Here is a 23,569-nt window from a genome sequence, read left to right as displayed (position 1 = left end):
TAAGGCTGTAACATAACAAAATGTGGAAAAAGTGATGTGCAGTGAATACTTTCTGGATGCACTGTATATATGTAAATGTAATAGTAATAGCAACAATATTTTCACATGTACAGAATATGTGCTGTGGCCTGAAGGGGCATCTCACAACCCCCAAATCCTTGGCACAACCCTACTAACACAGTTTCAGAGCAAACACAATCGCATTATTTACAAATATGTTTCACAGGTTTCTTCTATTTAACAGTCCATAACTAAGAGAAGACTCACTCAACTCCTCTCCCAGTGTTGACTCTCCATGTGAGAAGAAGCAGTCCCTGTAATGCTGGATGAGGAGTTCTTCCAGTGTCAGGACACCACAAGTAGTAAGCACTCCTGGGTCTGACAGGAGCTCTGAAAAGTAAGAACAGGTCCTTCCTGCAGCTCCCTCTGGTGGTACCCATTGGATCCAGCAGAGCAGTCCTACAGAAGTGCACATTCCAGCATACCCTGCAGCCATGTTCATGGGCACACTAGCCTAGGAATACTGGCACACAGCAAGTCGAGGCATCATGCACTCTTGAGTGTCTATCTATCTCCCCCTTCTGTCTACTATTTTGTCCCCTCTGCCAGATAAGGGGAGAAGGCTCATCCTTACCAGTAGTCCAGGTTGTCCCAGGTGCTCCACATAGTGCACATATTTATAAGAAAAAAAAATGAAACTGTTTTAGTGCATTAATATGATGCAAAATCCAGCATAGTTACCTGCGTAACTTGGGTGTCTAAGGCAATCAGGGTCAAATGCTTTTTTGATCTTCAAGCTGTACAAGGGCAATTTGTACGACGTGCTTTGCAAATGCATTTTTTTTCTTGCCCCCAGAGGCTGACTTTGCCAAAGAAACAGTGGGAGTGAGAGAAACGCATGGTCTAGAGATAAGGGCTAGTAGACTATTCCCTCATTAGCTCAAAGTAGATAAGAAAGGAGGATGAGAAATTGCTTTATTAAAATCCTTACATCAGGCAAATGGATATTTGAGCTGTGAATCTTTGTTGTTTTTCCTTAGCCCGGATACTTTCAGGGTGAACAGAAAAAGACTTAAATGTTCAAACAGAACTAGTAACTTTTTAATGATGGCTGAATTTACAACAAATAGAATAACATCCACTTCTTTTGAGATGAGGACAGGTTCTGCACTGCTTTCGTCTTACACAAGACTTGAACACAGAAAAGCAGGATTCTACAGTCGACAGGCACTTAAAGATGAGAGGAAAAGGGTGAGTTTTGTTGTACATTAAGGTAGTTGGGAAGCAGAAAGCCAACGAGCTGAAATGTGTTCTCTCCGTACATTTAAAGTAAGAAGGATGGTGTTAAAAGGCTGGAAGATGGACCTTTTTACAGCTTTGCTAGATGATCAGAAATTGGTCAATTTGTTGTGTCTTGATGTTTTATCTAGCATAATAAATGTAACATTTTCCAATATGCTTTTGAGACATGATTCATATGATACGTATTATATGTACTGTATGTATTATATTTGTAATCACACAGGCTGAATTTGTCATTACATGAAGCAAGACCACAGATTTCTGTCTCATACTTGACTCACAGTTTATTAAATACATGAATGTCTGTTTCCTAAAGTAATTTTATTTGTATTTATTAGTAAGAGAGACCATATGTTTCTTTAGAGGATAATAATGTATTCACACTGTAGTTTAAAATAAATAAAATATACGCAAGCCATTATAAGCAATCTTTGTTGTATAATTTCAAAATGTCATAATATCAGTCACCATAATATCTCATCTGTAAAAATCACTAAATCGCAGTTTGCTTTTGATATAAACAAAAGGCACCAAACTCATCACATAACAACGAGCAGAGATCTAAAAACAAAAATCCACCATCCTGTGCAGATGTTATCCATGTTCTCTCTACGTTTGTGGCAGAATTTTTCTAGTCACTCCAGTTTTCCTCCCTCATCCCCAGTCAATGCAGATTAGGTAACTGGTGACACCAAACTGGCCCTTTGTGGGTTGTGAGTGTGTGTGTTTGTCTTTGAGTAGACCCTGCAATAGACTGATTCCCCATCCAGGATAGTTTCCTCCCTTGCACTCAGTGCTGCCTGGATACGCTTTATATCCTTGCGACTGCTAATTAATTAATAAGTTATATTTATGTGAATCCATCAATTTTATGTGTGACATACTAAGTCTCACAATTTCACTGAATTTAGTATGGAGACCACTTTTAAGGCATATAGTAACATCCATCCATCCATCCATCCATTATTCAACATGCTATATCTTAACTGGGCGGCACGGTGGCGCAGTGGTAGCGCTGCTGCCTCGCAGTTAGGAGACCCAGGTTCGCTTCCTGGGTCCTCCCTGCGTGGAGTTTGCATGTTCTCCCCGTGTCTGCGTGGGTTTCCTCCGGGCGCTCCGGTTTCCTCCCACAATCCAAAGACCCAATCCAAAGTGACCCTGTATTCAGATTCAGTGGGTTAGACAATGGATGGATGGATATCTTAACTACAGGGTCACGGGGGTCTGCTGGAGCCAATCCCAGCCAGCACAAGGCAGGAAACAATGCCCGGGCAGGGCGCCAGCCCACCGCAGCATACAGTAACAGTCTTTCTCAAATACCAGTATGAAGATTTAAAAAATTAAGGTGACAACCTGTTGATATCTCTAAAGTTATAAGTCTTGGAATTTCATTTTTCTTTTCTGCCTTTGACAGATGGGAGCAAGCACCAGGAACCATCAGAATGTGGGCAAATCCCAACCGTACCCTGCGAATGCAGCACGGGAACGGAGCAGGGTTCAAAATTTAAGGCAGGCGTTTCACAATTTGCAAGCAGCTTTGCCTTCGGTCCCACCTGACACAAAACTGTCAAAACTGGACATCCTAATACTGGCTGCAAATTACATTGCTCATCTTACCCAGACCCTGGACCAAGGAAACAACGTGGTAGATCATGTTCAGCCATTGAGAATGCAGGGCTATCTTCACCCTGTCAAGGTAATCCTATGTGATGGTGGTTTTTTGGTCTGATATAGTGACATTAATATATTTTAAGCACATGAAACAATGTAGCTTGAAGTCTTACCCTAACTGATGACCATTTTCAAGTTCTCACTTTTTTACTTTTATGTATTAAAACAATACTCAAACCAATATGCAAATATTTAAAAGTAAAGTAGAACTTTACTGAATATAGGGATGTATTTTGCAGTTTCTACTAGACAGTAGCCAAGAAAATAAGGATAAATGTTTTAGAGGATTCTAATGCATGTTTATACTTGGGGACTATTGGTTCTGTAAAATCTGATAGCATAAAGATGATCTCAGTAATATGTTCTAGTTCAGTGTTGTTGACGTAAGGCCGTTCTTTCTTTGATTTCTCTGTCCATCTGCATTCAAGGTCATTAATGTCAAAGTAAAAATATTATTGCCTTGTTTCTAGAAAGAAAATTAGATACTTGCCTGATTTTAGGATTGGCTTATGAAAAGGTGATTCCAAATTGGCATCTTATGAGTCCACATGAGTGAGCCCTGCAATGGACTGTTGTCCTGTCCAAGGTTGATGGTGTTGGAACAGGCTCTGGACCTCCATCATCATGAATTAGATTAAGTAGGCTTGAGGATGTCAAACCCTTTATTTAACCATTTTACTGATTGGTGGAAGTGAAATCTAAGACATACCAATGTGTCATTGGCCCAGTGCTTGTGGCGTATCCATTGTTGAAAGACAGCCCCCAGGCACAGACAGACAGACACCAAATGTCCTGAAACACACACGTTTATTGCTGAATATGACAAACAGCACCACAATGCCTTAACCGGCCAAACTCAGTCCCTTCTTTGTCTCTCTGTCCTAGAATCCTTCAGCCGCCTCTACTCCTCTCCCCACAAGCTTCGTCTTCCTCCTCCCGACTCCGGCTAATGACTGGAGGGAGGCGGCCTCTTTTATCCCCACCTGGACGTGCTCCAGGTGCCCTCTGATGAACTTCCTGCGGCACTTCCTGGTGTGGTGGAAGTACTCTGGGTGTCCCTGGTATTCCTTCCGCCAGCTACTCTGGGTGTGGCGGAAGTGCTGACGTCCAGGGCTCAACAATCATCCGGGCGGCCCCTGGCGGTGGCCACAGGCCCCTGTAGTGTTGAGCTTCGATGCTCAATTCCCGTGGCCCCCATGCAAACCAGGACGACTGCCCTCTCGTGGTCCAGGGGAGGCATAGTCCCTCTTCTGGTCCTTCTAGGCGTCCCTGGCTGGGCACAGCCACCTGCCACACCATGAACTAGGTGGATTCTGTACAGAAATGATAATAAATTAGACGGACAATAAAAACCCCCCATTCTAATGTGGCACATGATTCTTCATAACAGTAAGAAAACTGTGCAATATTCCTCCTTAGAAGCATTATCTCAGTTTAGCTCCCCATGCCCTCACAGACATCTGACTGGAGAATAAGGTGAAACTAGTAGGGTTGCAAACCATATGGCCATTTTTTTTCTTTTGACATTTGGTTCTCATTTTGTGTTTATTCACATTGTGTAATATGCTCCATCCATCCATTATCTGGGATTAATAAAGTATCTATCTATCTATCTATCTATCTATCTATCTATCTATCTATCTATCTATCTATCTATCTATCTATCTATCTATCCATCTATCTATCTATTATCCAACCCGCTATATTCTAACTACAGGGTCACAGGGGTCTGCTGGAGCCAATCTCAGCCAACACAGGGCACAAGGCAGGAAACAAACCCCAGGCAGGGCACACATCACAGAAATGGTAAATTTGCTGTGGAGCTGGTTTCGAACTCACAAGTTATAAGTCAGAGGATCTTACCACTACGTCACAGAAGCTGGTGTGTGTAATATCCTATGAACCCTAAAAAATCTTGCATTTGTTTGTTTTCTTTCAAGTGAAGTGGCCTTTGTCTTGGTCATTTGCTGTTTTAAATGTCTTTTGCCAACCACATAGTTAAGATGTTGGACTTTTCATTTCCAAGCTACAATTTTTAAGGGTTAATACAAACCTTGGCTTACTGAATAGAATTTCAGATGGTTTCTAGATTGCATACGCAAAGTGAGAAAAGATGTAGCCAAAGCATGTGAAACATCTGCGTGGAATTAATGGGATTTACTTCAATTTGTCTACCAGATCTTGCAATACTGCTGACAATTAGAGTAAATAATCAAAAAGGGAGGATTTCTTACTGTAAGTAGTAGTCGTAGTAGTACTAGTAGTAGTATTGTCACATATATAAAGTACAGTGAAATTCTAACTTGCTTGTCCGACCAGCTTGCAACACATCATCACTCTCTGGTGCAAGTAAGAGAGGTGCTAATGGCTTGGAGTCAGCCATTGTTCTTTGGTCATGTATTTCCAATTTTGGAAATGATATTTCAAATATATTTAGTTTATTCTTTGCATAGAAGAAGCAGCAAACTAAGAAACCTCACAGGGTTTCGAAAAATCATTTTAGCCAGGAGTCACCTACTATGTGAGAATGTCAAGAAATCTTTATTGCCCTTACTGTCATTTGTTCTTGTTCTGTATTACTTTTACACATTTTGCTTTATTTGCTGTGAATTATGATGTAATTTTTGTGAATATTAGTATTAGTAGACCAAGAATATAAGATTATGTTAAAAAAAGAGTGCATCATCCACAGTGTCTGCTAGTTTTCTTAAAACAAACATCATCTGCCTTTTCAATATAGAAGACAAGAAGTTCAGATATCCATCCAGAGATTTTTTTTTGTGAGACACCCTATAGAAAAAATACACTTTCATGTGCTTTGTAATAGGGAGTACACTGGTTCAACAAATTCAAGCTCTAAAAAGATACTTTTTCTCATATTATCAGCACGTAAATTTTTCTTTCCAGAATTAAAAAAAAAAGTTCCTGTTACTTTGACATACTTTTAAACGATGCAATTGGAATTAACATGTCAAAGAATAAGGAACAAATTAATAAACCTCTTGCCATTTTTGCAACTGCTTCCAAAATGACTTTGTTACCCAACATATACCAACGCATTTCAAAGTGCTTTTTTTGTTGAGTCCTTCCCTTCATCTGCACACAAAAATGCATTGCCAGTCCTGAATGTCAATGTGAAACATATTTTTTACTATTAGAACACCATGAATAACACAATTATTGCTAAGAAAATAAAGTTTAACTTAAGTGGAATAATGGCAATTCAAAAAAGAATATGCATCATATTTATTAATGTGAAAATTAAAACAGAAGTAACACATAAGTAAAAACAACACACATATTTGCAAACATAATTCATGCAAAGATCAAGTGAAAGCATATATGATAGTGTGGACCTGCATATTCAGACCCTCCAATGAAGTCTTTGTCTCCTCATCCTAAATAGCCCTTCTGACTCTCCAAATCTCCGTATATCTTCTCTGCCTCCTTGTTATCATCTTCTATTGCATCATGGGGAAGGTGTATACGAGCTAGCACTGCAGTGTTGTGCAGCATAGCATACACAAAAATAATAGCACAGCACCATTGATTTTAAAGTCTAACCCCCCGACCAGTTATGTAGGCATTAAAAACAAACCTTCTGAATTCCTAGAGCACACCCAGGAACAATCCGTACCCTGCTGTGTGTGCTTTTACACCTTCTTCAACCACGGCGAGGGATTTCAAAATTGGACATTGCAGGAATGCATGGAGAGAATAAGATGGATTATTTGACATAATTGAAAATAAATATGTCATCTTGGAAACAGCACTTGTAACCTTGATTTAACAAACATGCATACAGTATATTTAAGGAGATTTACTACAACACTATCTCAACTGGGCCATCAGTTAATTTTCTTGTACCATGATGAGCAGCATTGCATGAAGATCCAAATGTACTGTAGAAGAACTTTGTGGATGACAACTATATAAGGTTATTTGTTCCATTTTTGTTGTAATTGTTCCACATACTTCATAGTCACTTTCTCATAGCTGACTACCATTGTCAGGAGATATCGCTATGGGGCTGGTTGTGCTTCCTTCTTCTCTGGACTGTATTCTGAATATCTATTGCATCTCAACCATCCAGCAGCTTAGGTCAGATATGTCTCTGTAAGAGTGTGGCACCTGAAGGCATAAAACAAAAACCAATAATAATAGGTTCATTGGGACAGTATTGTCATGTGTACAGAGTTCAATGATATTCTTACTTGGAATACTCATAAACCAAATTGTAATAATGGAAGGAGCCAAGGATTGTCTACTCACTATCCCTCTGTTAGTAGTATTCACACATATACTGGACTTCACACTGCAAAAAATGCATATACAAAAACTAGACAAAAAAACTGTAAATGGGAGTTGTTTTGTACGGAAGCTCTGAACCACACAGTGAAAAAAATTATGGGATAACCCTTATCTTGTACGAACGTGAAAATATCTCGTACGTACAAGATGTTTTCACGTACGTACAAGATACTTTCACGTATGTACGAGATGTTTTCACGTACGTACAAGATACTTTCACGTACGTACGAGATGTTTTCACGTATCTTGTACGTACGTGAAAACATCTCGTACGTACGTGAAAGTATCTTGTATCTGTGCGGTTCAGAGCTTCCATAGTTTTGCTTTTATTTAGCAAAAACATCTGCCAATGGGATAAGCAAAATTTACATGACAAGATTTCTTAAAGTATGCTAAATAATTTTGAATACAAGTTTTTTGATAAGTCAATCATTCTTACAATGAGGAAAACAAGATTTCAAGTCATGACACAAATATGTTTCAATTGCTTAGATTTCATTTTTTGCAGTGTAGTTCAATACCCTGATTTTTCCCCTAATGATATTTATGGTTTTGTTGTTTAATGTTGATCTATCTGATCCTCCTGTTTAAAACCTAAATTATTTGCTTTGGATTGCAGTAGGTATTAAACATACTGTAAGCAGTGCAGTCAACTGCCTAACACACTTAACTTTAAGACTCAGGATTCAGAATTCAAAAGTACAGAATTATAGGAATGTACATTTCCTGTTTACATTCTACTCTGATTTTTCTAGAAGTGTTTACTAATAAATTATGTGACTTTCACCTTGGGATTAATAAAGTATCTATCTATCTATCTATCTATCTATCTATCTATCTATCTATCTATCTATCTATCTATCTATCTATCTATCTATCTATCTAAATGTTTTAGCAAAAAATGTTTGCATTTTGCACATTTTGAAGCATTTGACTTAATAAATGACAGGTCGTTTATGTGACATGAGTAACATTACCTTTTTTTCTTTTTTCCATAAATATTGTTTCACATCATTGAGAATAGGAAAGACACCATATAATTAAAATATTATTATTTATCATTATTATTGTTGTTGTTGTTTGCCTTTGGACAGAAAAGGTCACCTGTTGTAGTAGAGGCTGAAAAAGAATTTTATATCGTGTTTTCATGTGGAATGGAGAAAAGGAAATTTATAACATAACAGAAGTGAATAGCGACCAGTGCTGTACAATGGCAACGTGAACAGCATACACAGGAAGAAAAAAAAAAGAACAAATCTCAGTTTACTCGTGTTGTATAATCCACATACAGTATTAGTTTTCTGGTTGCTTGTTCAAAGCATGCAAAACAAATGCTTTTTTGCTAAAATATTGTCAAATAGTTACTTCCAGGATTATCAAATTGCACTTAAAGATTCACGGGAAGGAATTAATGACTTGCAGAGCCAACTCTTATTCGTTACTTAAGAGTTCCGTCTTCAATAACATTTTTGGGAAGCGTATTCTTTTGTGTTCTTTTGCTTTTTCCTATACTGCCTACATTTGTATTCAATTCTTTTTGCTTACAAACTACAACTTATATAAACAATCCTATATTCTCTTATTAATACATCACACAAAATAAATATATTATGAGTCTTATTTAACAAACTGTAAAAAAGCATTATTTTTCACTCCAATACAAATGTATGTTATTATTAAACAATACATGGGAGTGATGTTAGTCATCTGGTTCTCTATAGAAAGTCAATATATATTGTGTTTGCCATAATCTAGCAGTTTAGTTTAAAGAATAAAAAGCACATAATTTGTCATTATACCATCCATTATCCAACCTGCTATATCCTAACACAGGGGTCTGCTGGAGTCAAACCCAGCCAAAACAGGGTGCAAGGCAGGAACAAACCCCAGGCAGGGCACCAGCCCACTGCAGGGCACACACACCCACACAAGGGAAAATTTCGGATCGCCAATCCACCTAACCTGCATGTCTTTGGACTGTGGAAGGAAACCCACGCAGACACAGTGAGAACATGCAAACTCCACGCAGGGAGGACCCGGGAAGCAAACCTGGGTCTCCTAACTGTGAGGCAACAGTGCTACCTCTGCGCCACCGTGCTGCCCTATCATTATACCATTTATGTAAATATTTCTATTTTTTTAATATATATACCAGATTAAAAATAACAGTGTTTAGCAATACATTTCAGACCAATGAATAGCCTTTTCCTTCAGAAACACACACATTTTTAAATTTATGCTGCAAATTTGCTTTTTTTCAAGTTTCAGTAAAAATATATGTCTTGTTGATATTGTTTTAAAATATATACTGTGAAATCCTGGAACATTAAAAAACATGCACACCTAGATATCTCAGTTAGTCCTGGAACTGAAAAAAGAGTAGAACTCCATGGATGCAGCATAAAAGCAAACATGTTTCAGTCCATCATACTGTTTAACAATTTGTTAGGCTTGAGTGGTCTATTACCACATTTACAGTTGGTCTCTCAAGAGTAGATAATGTAAACTGAGTTATGAAGTTTTTGTGGGTAAGGAAGACGGCAGTTGCGATGTATGCACGTTAATCATGCTGCAGGGGAGTGGTGACAAGTTGATTTGCACATGCACGTAAGACATTCACTGGGTTCTGTACACAAGACAATGAAACTTCTATAAACTTTATAACACCCTAAATTCAGGGCTATGGGGGGCAGAATCTATCCCAGCAGCACCATATGCAAGGCAGGAAATTGCTACCTGTCCATGTGATCATTTGGAATCATCATATAACACAACATTCATCTTTGAAATCACAATTTAACCTGCCATGCAGACAAGAGGAAAATTTGTAGACTTCACATGGACAAAGACAGGGTGTGGGATTAGACACCTGGAGAGACTAGACCCATGAAACAGCAATGCTAACCACTGCACTACTGTGCCACACCACCATGAATGTGCAGTTCAGTATTCACCTTGTATAAGGATCACTTTAAGATCAAAGTGTAGTGCCACCACATATTTGCCACATGTCTGTGTGGTCTGCTTGATAGCCATACATGCTGTTTTAGGAATAGATAGGTAATTGGCAGTGGCATCCCTGAAGGCTGGACATCCAGTTGTAAAAGGAGTTTGCATAAAGCGTTCAGTTTTTCGAAAGGAGAGAGCACCTGGAGGAAAAAGGCAGGAAAACTAACTAAATGAATCAGCATCTGCATGGCCATGTGAGAAGGTTCTATGGATACAAAGACCTGTCTAGTTAGGCAAAGATCAGAGATCATCTCCAGGGGTGTGAATCCTGCATTTCATTGCAGCTAGCCAACTTGGGTGAGCTTATTTGAAGTCCTTGTTTTTTTATAATGGCATAGCACAGACTATGAAGTTTTCTTGAATTCAATTTTCAGATTCTTTCATTGGCCAGCTTCCTTTAATTCATCCTCCAATTATAATCAGACAACTTAAAACTCTTAAGACTATTGTATGAACTTCAGAAGGGGCTGGGGTGTGTATTCCACTGTATATATTTTTATTTACATGTATTGTAGGGGATTATTGTGTGTTGGGGTAGATAAAGGTCATTGCTGTTTTCATCTTCCCGTCTTTCTTTTTTAATGTTTAATATTTTTTTCTGGCTCTCGCCTTATAACTGTATTTTTTATATACTGTATATATTCATTTGACTGCTTAGAGCTGATTATATCAAGAAGGGGGACATACAGTGGGGAGCTTCAGGGGGTGATATTGCCCCATCCTAATATTAGCTGCCTTACAGTTTTGCAAGGTGAGCCTGTTTTAGCATATCGGGTCCAATTTGTGGCAAAGTATGAAGATGATTGCCTTCAAACAGAACAACCCATCCAGAGTTGGTTCCACCTTTTCACCTGATTTTCGCAAACCCAATGCAAGACAAAGACACTGGTCTGTTCACAGATAGAAGAATAATCACTTTATGCACAAAAGGGGTTTTTTTTGTCCTGCATTTAAAAAAAAATGCTATTTTCTTAGAATTTATTTTGTTTTGCTTTACCTATGGACAGAATCTAGAGCTCTTGTAGTGAAATACAGGTAGCAAGATGACATTTAATTCATCTGTATTTTGAATCCTGCAGTGGCCATTTTTTAAACATTAACATAATTTAGAAATTAAGGTAAGATAATGAATTACTGCTTTTCATATCTTTTATGTTTAAGATTTATAGATCCATGTTTGCTTAAAAGCTTTTCCTGAAATTTCTGTAATTTATCCGTGGCTATGGTAATTTTTATGTATGCTAAATATAAAGGCTTTTCTTGCATATATTTAATATCTTCATTTTGTTTCCTTTTTATACTGTGTTTATTTTCATGTGATTAATTTAAAATTCACATCTATTTTAATTGATTATGAAACTGGAACTGTGAAATTCTAGTAATTAGATTATTAGAACAGTGTTCAAAGACAGAATGGGCAACCAAGGGAAATAATAAATAATAATAAATTTTATTTATATTGCGCTTTATATTTAACAATCTCAAAGTGCTACAAAATAAGAATAAAATTAACAAACAAAAAAATCTATAGAAATAATTTAACAAAAAGCCTTTCTAAAAAGATACGTTTTTAGGTTTCGTTTGAAGGCATCGATCGACTGTGGGGCTCTCAAGTTGTCTGGAAGGGAATTCCACAGCCTCGGCGCCACCGAAGAAAAGGCTCTATCACCCATACTGCTAAGTTTAGTTCTGGGAACTTGAAGAGTGTTGGTATGCACAGAGCGGAGGGTGCGTGAGGAAGTATGAGGGATAAGGAGTTCCTGTAAATACAGGGGAGCAGATCCATAAATGCACTGATGGGTAAGGAGGGAAACCTTGTACTCAATTCTCAGTGGTACAGGGAGCCTTTAACTCTACCCCTTCATTTGGTTTTTCATATGTCAACTTTAATACAGTGTGACAAGCAGTGATATCATTTTCAGTGTGACATCATTATTAGTGATAAGCAGTAACATCTGTGATATCATTTTTACATATGACAGGAAAATTGGCATTCCTAGGTCTGCTTCCTGCCTTGCATCCAGTGGAAGATGCAGTGTCAGAAAATGGGTGGGTGGGTGGACGGACGGTGCGTAGGTCAAAATGTTTCTGTGCTCAAGGCTGCCAAAGGTAGTCACAGATTGTCACAGATGCCTGGGGTTGACCTGGCCGGGACACCCAGGAGGACCGGAGGAGGGCTTACGCCTCCCTCAGACCATGTGGGGGCGACCAACCTGGTGCCTTTGGGGACCACGGGTACAGAGCTTTGACGCTCAACCCTGTAGGGGCCCATGGTCACCGCCAGGGGGCACCCCAATGCCTTTGAAGCCCTGCACCTCAGTACTGCAGAAGTGCTGGGGGGAAGAGGACCGGGGACACCTGGAGGGCTTCCGGTTGCACAGTCGGCACTTCCGCCACACTGGGGAGTGCCGGCGGAAGATTGTCGGGAGGCACCTGGAGCACATCTGGGTGACTATAAACGGGCCGCCTTCCTCCATTCGTTGGCTGGAGTCGGGAGAGAAGGAGGCGAGGTCTTGGAGGAGGCAAGGAGGCGGCCTGAAGAGAGTGAGGCATTTGGTTATCAGCCTGGACTTTTGGGGACTTTGGGGGTTGTGGTGCAGTTAAAATTGTAAATAATGTATAATAAACGTGTTGTGGGTGAGTTGAACGTGTCCGCCTGTCTGTATCCGGGTCATATTTCACACAATCTAGATAGATAGATAGATAGATAGATAGATAGATAGATAGATAGATAATGTGGAGGCAGAAGAACTGGTGGCAAGAAGGGACTGTTGTGGTGTGTTGTGTCATTGTGCTGGTGATTGTGTGTTATTGTGTGGTGAGTGTTATTTACACTTGAAAAGCTGTAAATAAACGTATGCTGGGTGTAAACTAGTGTCCTGGTTGTCTGTGTCCCGGTTAGGGCAGCTGTACACACCCTGGTGGCTTCACAATAGATAGACAGATACATCCATAGCACTTCATTTGTCCCAAGAGGGAAATGTGGCAATGTTGTGGAACTCAGTGAGTTTAGAATATGAAAGCAATTTCCAAGTATGATGGGAACCAATATGGTAGTTTTATTTTGTGTCACTTTTCCATTTTTCACATGCATAATCATGATGGCCACAAACAAGAGGATTGGGTATCCTAATGCCAAGGGGTAATTCTTAAAACCAAGCAAACAAGTTATTGTTTATTGCTGGACCAAATGGGTTTCTGTTTATTCTGGAAGCGCACAAAGATATTTTTCAGACTACACTACTGTTTATATATCATGAAACCTACTGCATACATTTTTATAAGCTTTTCATCTTCTAATTTCTCTTTCCTTTTCAGAAGTGGCCAATGCGCTCCCATCTGTATTCTGGCGCCGTAGGAGAAATCCTAACTGGAGTTTATCCAAAGCAGAAGGACATCGCTTCTGGAGAGCAGTGTGGCAGGGCAGCGCCCTGATGAAGGGACAGTTTACACATATTGTTGTATGCTGGTGTCTTTACTTTGATACCAGTGCTACCAGTCATTGAACTGAGGTGTTAAAGTTCATATAAGTTTGGCTTAACATCTTCTCTGTTGAGTGCTTCAGTAAATATACCAGACCATACTTCTTCACTGATTTCATGTAAATATTTAGATTCAGATTGAAGGAAGTGATTTGAGATACCTCAGACCCCCTTAGATTTTGTTTTCATGTAAAAAGTGACTAGTTATTATGTATCTGAGAGATTACACAAGGACAGCCTAAGAGTTCTGGGTTCAAAGCCTGGCTCAGACATTTTGTGTGAAATTTGACAGTTCTCCTTGTGTCAGTTTCTTTTAACATTCCAAAGACATGTGGGTTAGCTTGACAGGCGACTCCGCATAGGCCCTTGATGACCTGGAGCTTCACTAAGACTCAGTTTCCGACTTATTCCCAGTGAAGCCTCTTCCCACACTATAGTAGAATAAGCAAGTTTGGACAAATAGATATGCTCAAAATCATAATTGCAATTTAGGCAGGATATTTTTACATCTTCTTACTATTGTTTAATATTCTGTACAACATGAGTGAAAGAAATAGGTCATCTTTACAGTAAAACCTGATCTCATAACTGCAATGAAGTATACATTAGATATGTATTAATTATATATTTCAGTACTTATACTTTCGTCAGTAGCTCCCATTACAATTTATCCTTCATGCTTTGAGTCAGAAATAATGGATTCATTTTATTTGAACAAGAAACAAAGTCAGCCAGTTCATATCAGGCAAACCAGTAAAAACCAAACTTATACTGCATTTTAATCAAATGGAGATTAAGGAGTGACATGACGGAAGTATTTTAAAATATGAATGGAGTCAGTAGGGTGGATGGCAGCTGTTACTTTAAAATGAATCTGTAAAAAAACAAAACAAGACATGGAGTCACAGACACATGCCAGGCAATGGTACCTTTTGTACATAAATTAGCAATTCTTTGTTCACATATGAATGTATGGCATGGATTGCTTAGCATTTTGCTCCTACACCTGAAACTATTTACGTGTAGTACCCTTCATGGAGCGCACACTCAACGCAGTCTCTTGGATATGTTAGAAGATGAGCAGTGCTGGGGTCCCCTGCCTGTCATTGCTCTTTAATTTCCTAGTAAGTGCAGCACGCTGCGTGATGATAACATTTTCAGTTTGGATGTTTATCATATAATAATGCACAGAAAGATCTATGTTACATTAGGATAACCTTGTGTTGCAGAGTAAATGTTTTGTGATATTAGTCTGTATTGCAAACTATGACATATACAAGCTTTTTCGATATAGTGCCTTTCTACTTCACAAATGCCTACCTATTTCTTTGATGAGCTAACACAGTATTGATTCAAAAATCACAACTTTATCTGTTATCTGTTCATTTCTTAGAAAAATGAAAAATATGCAACCAAATATGAAGATGAAAAGTTCAAATCACACCACCAGGTTTCATAATTTTAAAATTTATGCAATCAGTATTTCATTTTGTCTACAGTCCTCTAAATTTCTCAAGAGTTTTACGTTTTATTGAGTCTGTAATTAGTTAGAAAGTTTATTTCTTTTATATACAGTAAAGTAGGCAGAATGTCTAAGCCGAAAACATTTACAGGAAAAGCTCGTCCATTTTATAGGTTTATTGGTCTTTATTATCAAACATGCATAGTACAGTGAAATTAATCTGCATAGCAATAATAATAGAAGGAGCCATGGATTACCTACAGACTGACTCTTCTTCTCTTAGCAGCATTCACACACGTACTGGACCGGCCATCATGTCTTGCCTGACACCCAGAGCTGCTGTAATGATCACTGGCTTCCTGTGACCCTAGACTGGGCAGTTTACATTTACCGCTCAGCACATGCAACATTAAGTGTATACCGATAATTTTTCCTTTGATTGCACACTATGCAAGTGCTTTTTAGTGTGTCCGGAATAAGTTTTCATGGTAATGCAGTAATGTATATTTGTTTTTCGTTTTTTTTTTAATGTAACATAGGACATAGGTTTAAAATATATATAGGTTACTCATTACTTAAAAGTAATATTGTAAAAAGGTATTAAAATGGGCTTTGTTTTCAGGAATGCATGATTTACTAAGATCAGCTATTTTTTATGATGCTACAAACTTTCATGACTTGGAAGTCCCAAAAGCAAACAAGTCCCAAAAATACTACCAATAGTTGCCCTGTAGGGGGAAAACCCTGACGAAATACAAAAAGGATCTTATGAAGAATCTTCATAAAATAACAGATTTATTTTAATAAAGGCTCTGCAATCCAAGAAGCTCCTAAGAGCACAAAAGAAACTGACTTAGAGGGCAAGGCAATCCATAGAAAACAAAGTCCCAATACAGGATCTTAAGAGCACACGTTCAAAAAAATCCAGGAAATACAGAAAAAACAAGGAACAGCAAAACACAAATAACACTCTACTAACTAGTATGTTCGAAATGAAGCACCAAGAACTGTGGAAGGCCCTCCAATATAAAGGGTGGAGGGCAGTTCCTGGCGGTGAATGGCAGGTGGCCCTGCCCCTTGGGGAGCCACCCACAAAACACATAGAACATAGTGAAATAATCACAAAGAATAATGCACAAAATACATAAAAGAAACATCAATATCAATAAATGGCACTTTGAACCTCAGTCAGAGGAGAAATGCTGGGTGAAACATAACATGACCATTTGCTTAACCATCTGAGTCTTTAGGAAATTCTGTCACATGCTGATTAAGGATGTGCAATGCACTCAAGAATGCCTTGTTATGACATATGCAAGTGACTTGCTGAATGCTAAGCTTTGATATTCTGTTTGTGATGTCAAAAGCATGGATTTAGTTTGTATGAGCTTCAAATATCCAAGAAGGTGATACTATACATTATATGAACTCAAAAAACGTGGACTGGAAGGGACAAATAAATGTATGACTCTGGAAGAGAAGCAGGTTTGAGAAGGCAGTTTACAATATAATTACCTTAATGTGCTTCCTGTCCAGTTTGTCTGACACTACATTTGTGCATCATTTGAAATTAGATAAAATGCTGATAATAATAAAGCATGGGCTGGAATTGGAGTTTTCTGCCTGAGCTGTTTCATTGGTGAATGTTACCTCCGCATTGGTACAGGAGATGTGTCAGGCGCCACAGAGCTATTATAAGTGGAGGCTTGCATTCAAAGGTCATGCAGGAGCAAAGACCAAGACGGACCAGGGGCAACATGTTATGACAGAGAGTCACCTGGTGGTCTAAGCAAGATGAACTGATTATCAAGGTTCCATAAATATTGTTTTGCCAACTCTCATATTTGTACCGTGCTTATATTTTGGGTATAGTATCTATAATACATGATAAATAAATTTGTAACTTTTTCTCCTGCTTGTTCTGGTACTCTATTATGTTGACTGACGTCATAGATATTAAAGGTAGTGTAACATACAAGGGGATTTTTGGGTATTTTGTTCAACAATAAATAATAAAGAGTATAAATGGGTCATCTTAGGATCCTACCACAACAATACAACCACACACACTTGGACAAGAATTTCCTCGCAACACCAGCTTAACTCTTTCAGGGCCGATGTCAACTTTTGTCAAAAGAAGGAGTTGACGATGGTAATCAACTGTAAACTGTGCCAAAACAAACCGTTATGTTTTAGTTGGACTCTTGCTGCTAGAAGGAAAGATACTGTAGCTTCATTAGTTTGACCAAGATTTTCTGCACTCGCGTGAGTAGTAAGGTGCAAACAAGAGCAAAAATGGCACTGACATAATGGCGAGAGATCAAAGCAAATGTGTAAAGTAAAATACTCTGTGGACAACGTTTTGCCTATTATCTCTGAACTGAACTATGACTTGCCGGACTCTGATTTTGATACAAGTGATCAAAAACAAATGTGAGGTTCCAGCTTGAGCTGACTGGTCCCCAGCTAATCATGTAGCTGACATGCCTATGGCAAAGTTTGCCAGGGAGGACTGCCACTTAACAATGGTAAGAGGTAGAAACCAGACTGCAATGTACTGCGGTTGTGACCGCTGCTGTGCTGCTGCCGCTGCCGCCCCAGCCACACAAAGACAGCCTGGCAGCAAGTCTGCCGCACATTCGTGGCAAACTGGCACCCTCGGCATGCAGCAACAGACATTTTATGTTGATTTCTGTGTGAAACCATTGTTTTTCTGAAAAAATATTCAACCCTCAAAGAGTTAAATAGTGTTAGGCTGATGAAGCCATGCCACTAACAATCATTGGTCATGTCACGGCCACAGACACTCAGTGTGGTATCATGGTAAACTCCATCCATCCATCCATCCATAATCCAACCCACTATATCCTAACTACAGGGTCACGGGGGTCTGCTGGAGCTAATCCCAGTCAACACAGCGTGCTAGGCAGGAAACAAACCCTAAGCAGGGCACCAGCCCACTGCAGGGCACACACACACCAAGCACATACTAGGGACAATTTAGGACCGCCAATGCACCTAACCTGCATGTCTTTGGACTGTGGGAGGAAACCCACGCAGACATAGGGAAAACATGCAAATTCCACACAGGGAGGACCCGGGAAGCGAACCCAGGTCTCCTAACTGCTAGGCAGCAGCGCTACCCACTGTGTCTGAAAACAAAAGTGAAACTAAGTTCTGCATGGTTCCAAATCCCAATAAGAAAATTAAACAGTCTAACTGAAAAAATAATATTAAATTCAGAAAAAATGAATAAACCCGCTGGCTTTCATCACACTTTCCAATCCAAGGTGAACAAAGTCCCAATACATCAATCCAAGCCAAGGTCAAAATCAGAACAGAAGGTCAAAAGTTCCAGAAAACACAATAGCACAATCACATAAAAATCACAGTAACTCACTGACTCCCTAGTGCAAGGAAATGAACCATCAGGAACTGTGGGAGACCCTCTGGTTTTATAGGGTGGAGAGCAGTTCCTGGTAGTGATAAGCAGGTGGCCCCAGCTCTGGGGGGACCTCCCACAAAACACATGCAACATAATATAAGCAAAGAAAATACTGCAGGTGATTAACAAAAGAAACATTACCATAAATATATAGCACACCAAAGAACAAAAGGATATACAACATGGATTTGAGCCCCAGCCAGTGAAGGAACCCTGACTGAAATATAACAACTACAGTTACTCACTCCTGGATTGGTCAAGTGAGGCTGAAAGCTTGAATGTGAAGTTTATCTGTCAGCAAAACTGGTAGAGGCTGGTCTGGAGGGGTGGCTTGATGGCTTCAGTCATTTACTGATTGGTTGATGTTTATCTGGTGGAAATAAGAAACAGTTAAGTCTGTGAAACCCTCAACTCCTTGCCATGTGTATCTTTTATGTTGGGATAGAGAAGAGACAAGACTACTCCTGTGCTGGATCCATGAAATGGGCTTATGTTGTTTCACCTTCAATTCAAGATTTTCAGGGGCAGAACATGGAAACGAATCTGAATCTTGAAGTGTAATATAAGTGATAGTAGTAAAGTCACGTGTACAGAGTACAATTAAGTACTTACTAGCATGTATGACCAACATACAACATGCTAACACTCTCTGGCACCACGGTAAACAAGACTATATTACTGTAAAATGCATAACAGAAAACACAAATCCCTTTCCCTGATATACTTCTTACCCCCATGTACTCTTGCAATCTAAAATCTAATGTTGGAGAAAAGATGAGCTCTCTGCTCATACACATTTACAGTACATAAGAAGAGAATGGCAGCACAAACATTTAATGCTGCCGCCTAACATCTCCCAACACCTGGGCTTAAGTCCTGGTCAGTGCCTGAATTTGTACGTCTACCATTTGTCTAAAAAGTCAAACCATAACTCTAAATATTCTATGTGTATGTATAAACCAAAGTGTAAAGTTGTCTGTTGCTGTCTCCTGATCTCCTATGTAGATCTGGAATGTTCCCTCCATGTTTCAATGCCCTTCCACCATGAACTCCAAGCTCCACTGACAATTCAAAGCTCTCTTTTGTGGTCGGTTATTTCTAGCATTTGTATGCCCTGTGATGGACTGTTTTGTTTTTTCTAATTTTTCTGATTCAGGGTTGACAATGGCTTTTGTAAACCCTGAAATAGATTGGCTTCTAAGGCAATGGATGAATGGATGAACAGGTGGTTTATCCATACTGGGGACCTGATCGCCGCACATCTGCTCATTTTACCTTTTGGTCTAATTAGATTATCATTGCTAGCACACCCATCTGAGAGGAGAATCAATGCCAAATCTGGGATCATGGTGATCTCCAAAACGAGAAGTTGAAGTTCATTACCTTACTCATAATCGAGGACTGAGTGTAGTGACTGGCACACTGACATCAGCACTGAGGATGTTATACCAGATAGTAAACTCCAGGCTTAATACCTCTGAAGATGCACGGGACCATCATGCTGTATCAGACAATGAAAGCTCAGCATAACCTAAAATGTGCTCCAACGACCACCTATGCCATGAAGACAGCACATACTTTTAAAAAAGACCTCAGTTGAATTAAGAAGAATGGACAGGCAGGTCATCCCTTTTCATCTCCTTCATTTACCTCCAAGGGCATTTCACCTCTTGACATCATTCTCAATGATGTTGGGCTGCAGACATTCCAGTTCCAGAGGTCAGAGTTTAGAACCCCATCCTCTTATTTTTTCTTTTATTTATAGCTAAATTCTGTTCTCAAAGCTTGCTGTGTTTCCCTAACTTCCACTGGTTTCTCCCATCCTCACCCAAACCCCAACTGCTGACACCCCTTACCCCACCTTTTGATGCTGATTGGTCATTTGACTGCTTTCAGTTTTGACACGATTAAAGTGCAATCTCAGCTTGAAGTGTAATAAAAAATACTGCGCTTTAAGCTAAATGCAATATGTCTGCTTTTCTTTCAGCTATAATGTGCAATCTATGAACATGAATTAAAATGCAATACGCCTTTGTATTGCATTTAAACTGACAATCCAAATTGTTTGCCGTAGTGAAAAGTAATTAATCATTTGGTTGATTATTGTTTAAGTAATAGTAAAACCGTGCAAATGTCCTGCTTGCATATTTATTGCATGAACATATTGGATTGCATTTCATTTCTGCACAAATAATCTTCTGTACTTTAAATTACACGGACATCTCTCTCTTGGTTATACTGAAGCAAAGCTTGCTCTATGGACATGGATTTGAAATTGTTCAGGTTGCATGTTTTCTTCTACTTTTGACTGCTGGTATTTGAGGCCTGGTTTCTCTGCAAATAAACATAAGTTGTGATTAAATTTAAGTTTGAAAATTATCTCACTGATATCTGCCTTGTTTATTGATATCATCTGCCCCAGTGAAAAATGTAATAGTAAGCTGTGCTTGTTCGAGTGACACATTATTTGTTCCACTCTTTCAAAAAGTACTAAAGGACTAGAGGACCTCCTGGTCTCTTAGGGTTCGTTTATACTTCACATTCAGAATGCCTATGCATACGCATCATGGCTGCCACGTCTTCCCAGTGTTCATTTGATGCATTCGCTGAGCACGTCCTCAGAAATTAACACGACACGTGCATGAGTTGCAATACCAGCAAAAAGTCGGGGGTTGCAGTGTGAAAAAAGTCGGAATGTGACTTCAGAGTTTCTGTTTACTATCTACATGTGACCGAAAGGGTATCCTTCAGTATGGCGAGCTTCAAAAGGACGACCTCAATTGGGCGCAGCAAATAAAGGCAAAGCGAGAATATTAAAACATCCAATTAATTAATGCATGAACTATTTCTAAAGCTCTCTATATTTCATTGTTTTCTGCTCTTACTCATTGTTGTGGTTGTAGTTTTCTCCTTTCTTCTGAATATGTAGCCTTTGACTACGAGTAGATCTGCACCTTTGTTGCTCTTCGCATATTCCAGAGCCATTTGAACTAAATTATCTACGAATGTCTTTATTCACCACGCTCAGTTGAGGTCGCCCTTTTGAAGCTCGCCTTTATTTACACGGGCCTTTATTCGCCGTGTCCAATTGAGGTCGCCTTTTTGTGCGCGTCCTTATTGAATAGAGCCGACAGAAAGCTGCTTTGAGAATCCTCGAGGATCCATGTGCCTGCTTCGATGTGGTTCAGCAAAATACTGACATACAAATGCATTTGTGGTGCTTTTATAGTCAAGCATTGCATATTCCCCAACATAATAACATTTGAAAAGTCTCACATACCATCTTCTGTGCCATCTTTTTTTTTTTTTTTGCTCCTTCACAGCTGCATCAGAATGTATGGCCGCGTATTTGAGCCACAGAAAAAAAAATTCAGGGCACGGTGAAAAAGTCTGTTTGTGATTAAATCGCAAATTTCAGCTTTAATTTCGAAATGTCCACTTTAACCTTGTAGTTTACTTACAGTAGTATCATTAAAGTAGACCATCGTAAATGTCATCTTAAAACCAACCAAGTTGTTAATCGACACGTTCTTTTGGGCCTTCCTCCTCAACTGACAGCAGCAATCGCCACACACAGAACACATTACATTTATGATATTCCAGTTCTCTGCACATTTAGAATCCTTAGATTTATACTTGATATAATTTTCATGATGAAATCCATCCATCCACCCATCCATCCATTTTCTAACCCGCTGAATCCGAATACAGGGTCACGGGGTCTGCTGGAGCCAATCCCAGCCAACACAGGGCACAAGGCAGGAAACAAACCCCGGGCTGGGCGCCAGCCCATCACAGGGTACACACACACCCACACACTAGGGACAATTTGGAATCGCTGATGCACCTAATCTGTATGTCTTTGGTCTGTGGGAGGAAATCAGAGCACCATGCAGACACGGGGAGAACATGCAAACTCCACACAGGGAGGACCCGGGAAGCGAACTTGGGTTTCCTAACTGCGAGGCACCATTAAAGTATGTGTGTTCATTTAAATAATGAATACTGCTAATAATTACACATGTGATGGCACAGTCTGCCTCGCAGGTAGTCACATCCCTTCTGTTCCCTGCCTGGAGTTTGCATGTTTTCCTGGTGAGTTTCCACAGTGTGCTCCGGTTTCCTCCCAAAGAGACAAAGTTTTGGGGTTTTGATGACGCTAAAATGACGCCAGTGTATGTGAATGTGTGCTTGTGTTCACCTTGCAATGAGCTGATGCCCGATCCAGGGATTTTGTTTCTGTCTCGTGCTTGCTGGAATGGGTGCATCCCTGGATTGATGGATGTAATCATTAAACATCCTTTTCAGAGATATTGTGGCAAGGTGTCCTCAGAATTTAATGGATGTTTGGGGCAAATTCAAAACACAGTGAACCGAATGCTTTCTCACCGTGATCATATCTCACACTGCCAGCTGGAGCGCAAGTACAGTATAAAAAGTAAAACGCTTGCATAGCAGTAACATCCGCTGCAGCATACGTCACATCGCGCGAAGTATAAACCTGGACTAAATGTAACTGTGCAGCCCTTCCAGGGGTAATGATGAGGGAGATGAAGGATATAGGCGTCACTCCGGGTCCTGTTAAGGTATTAAAGCTTAGGTAGCCAGCCTCGGCCATATTGCTAAGTGTGTTTGACTTCTGACTTCACAGTCTACCACTGTGATCTATGAGGTTTATCCCATAGTACACGATTTTGCTCAAAATTAAGATCATGAATTGACAGATATGAAAATATCTAAACAATGCAAACCAGCTGACAGGGAGTTGGGATGAGACAACTCAGGGAGGCTAATAAAAAGTGCTGATGTGCTCCCAGTTTGGTGATGATCAATATATGGCCACTGTTTGCTATTTAGAGTCTGCCTGTGAATGAATCCTATGTTTTG

The 23,569-nt window shown here is 39.5% G+C and overlaps 1 protein-coding gene across 1 annotated transcript; it reads left to right on the top strand.

Moving 5' to 3' along the window:
• The first annotated feature begins 1,012 nt into the window (after positions 1-1,012).
• LOC120525833 (transcription factor 24-like) lies at positions 1,013-17,205 on the top strand. The gene is made up of 3 exons (XM_039748442.1): positions 1,013-1,251; positions 2,717-2,998; positions 13,612-17,205. The coding sequence occupies exons 1-3, from the start codon at positions 1,105-1,107 to the stop codon at positions 13,726-13,728; spliced, it is 546 nt and encodes a 181-aa protein (XP_039604376.1). The 5' UTR covers positions 1,013-1,104; the 3' UTR covers positions 13,729-17,205.
• Positions 17,206-23,569: the final 6,364 nt, after the last annotated feature.

The sequence above is a fragment of the Polypterus senegalus genome, chromosome 3 (assembly GCF_016835505.1).
Source record: "Polypterus senegalus isolate Bchr_013 chromosome 3, ASM1683550v1, whole genome shotgun sequence".
Classification (NCBI taxonomy): domain Eukaryota; kingdom Metazoa; phylum Chordata; class Cladistia; order Polypteriformes; family Polypteridae; genus Polypterus; species Polypterus senegalus.
This window is presented reverse-complemented; position numbering and strand designations above follow the sequence as displayed.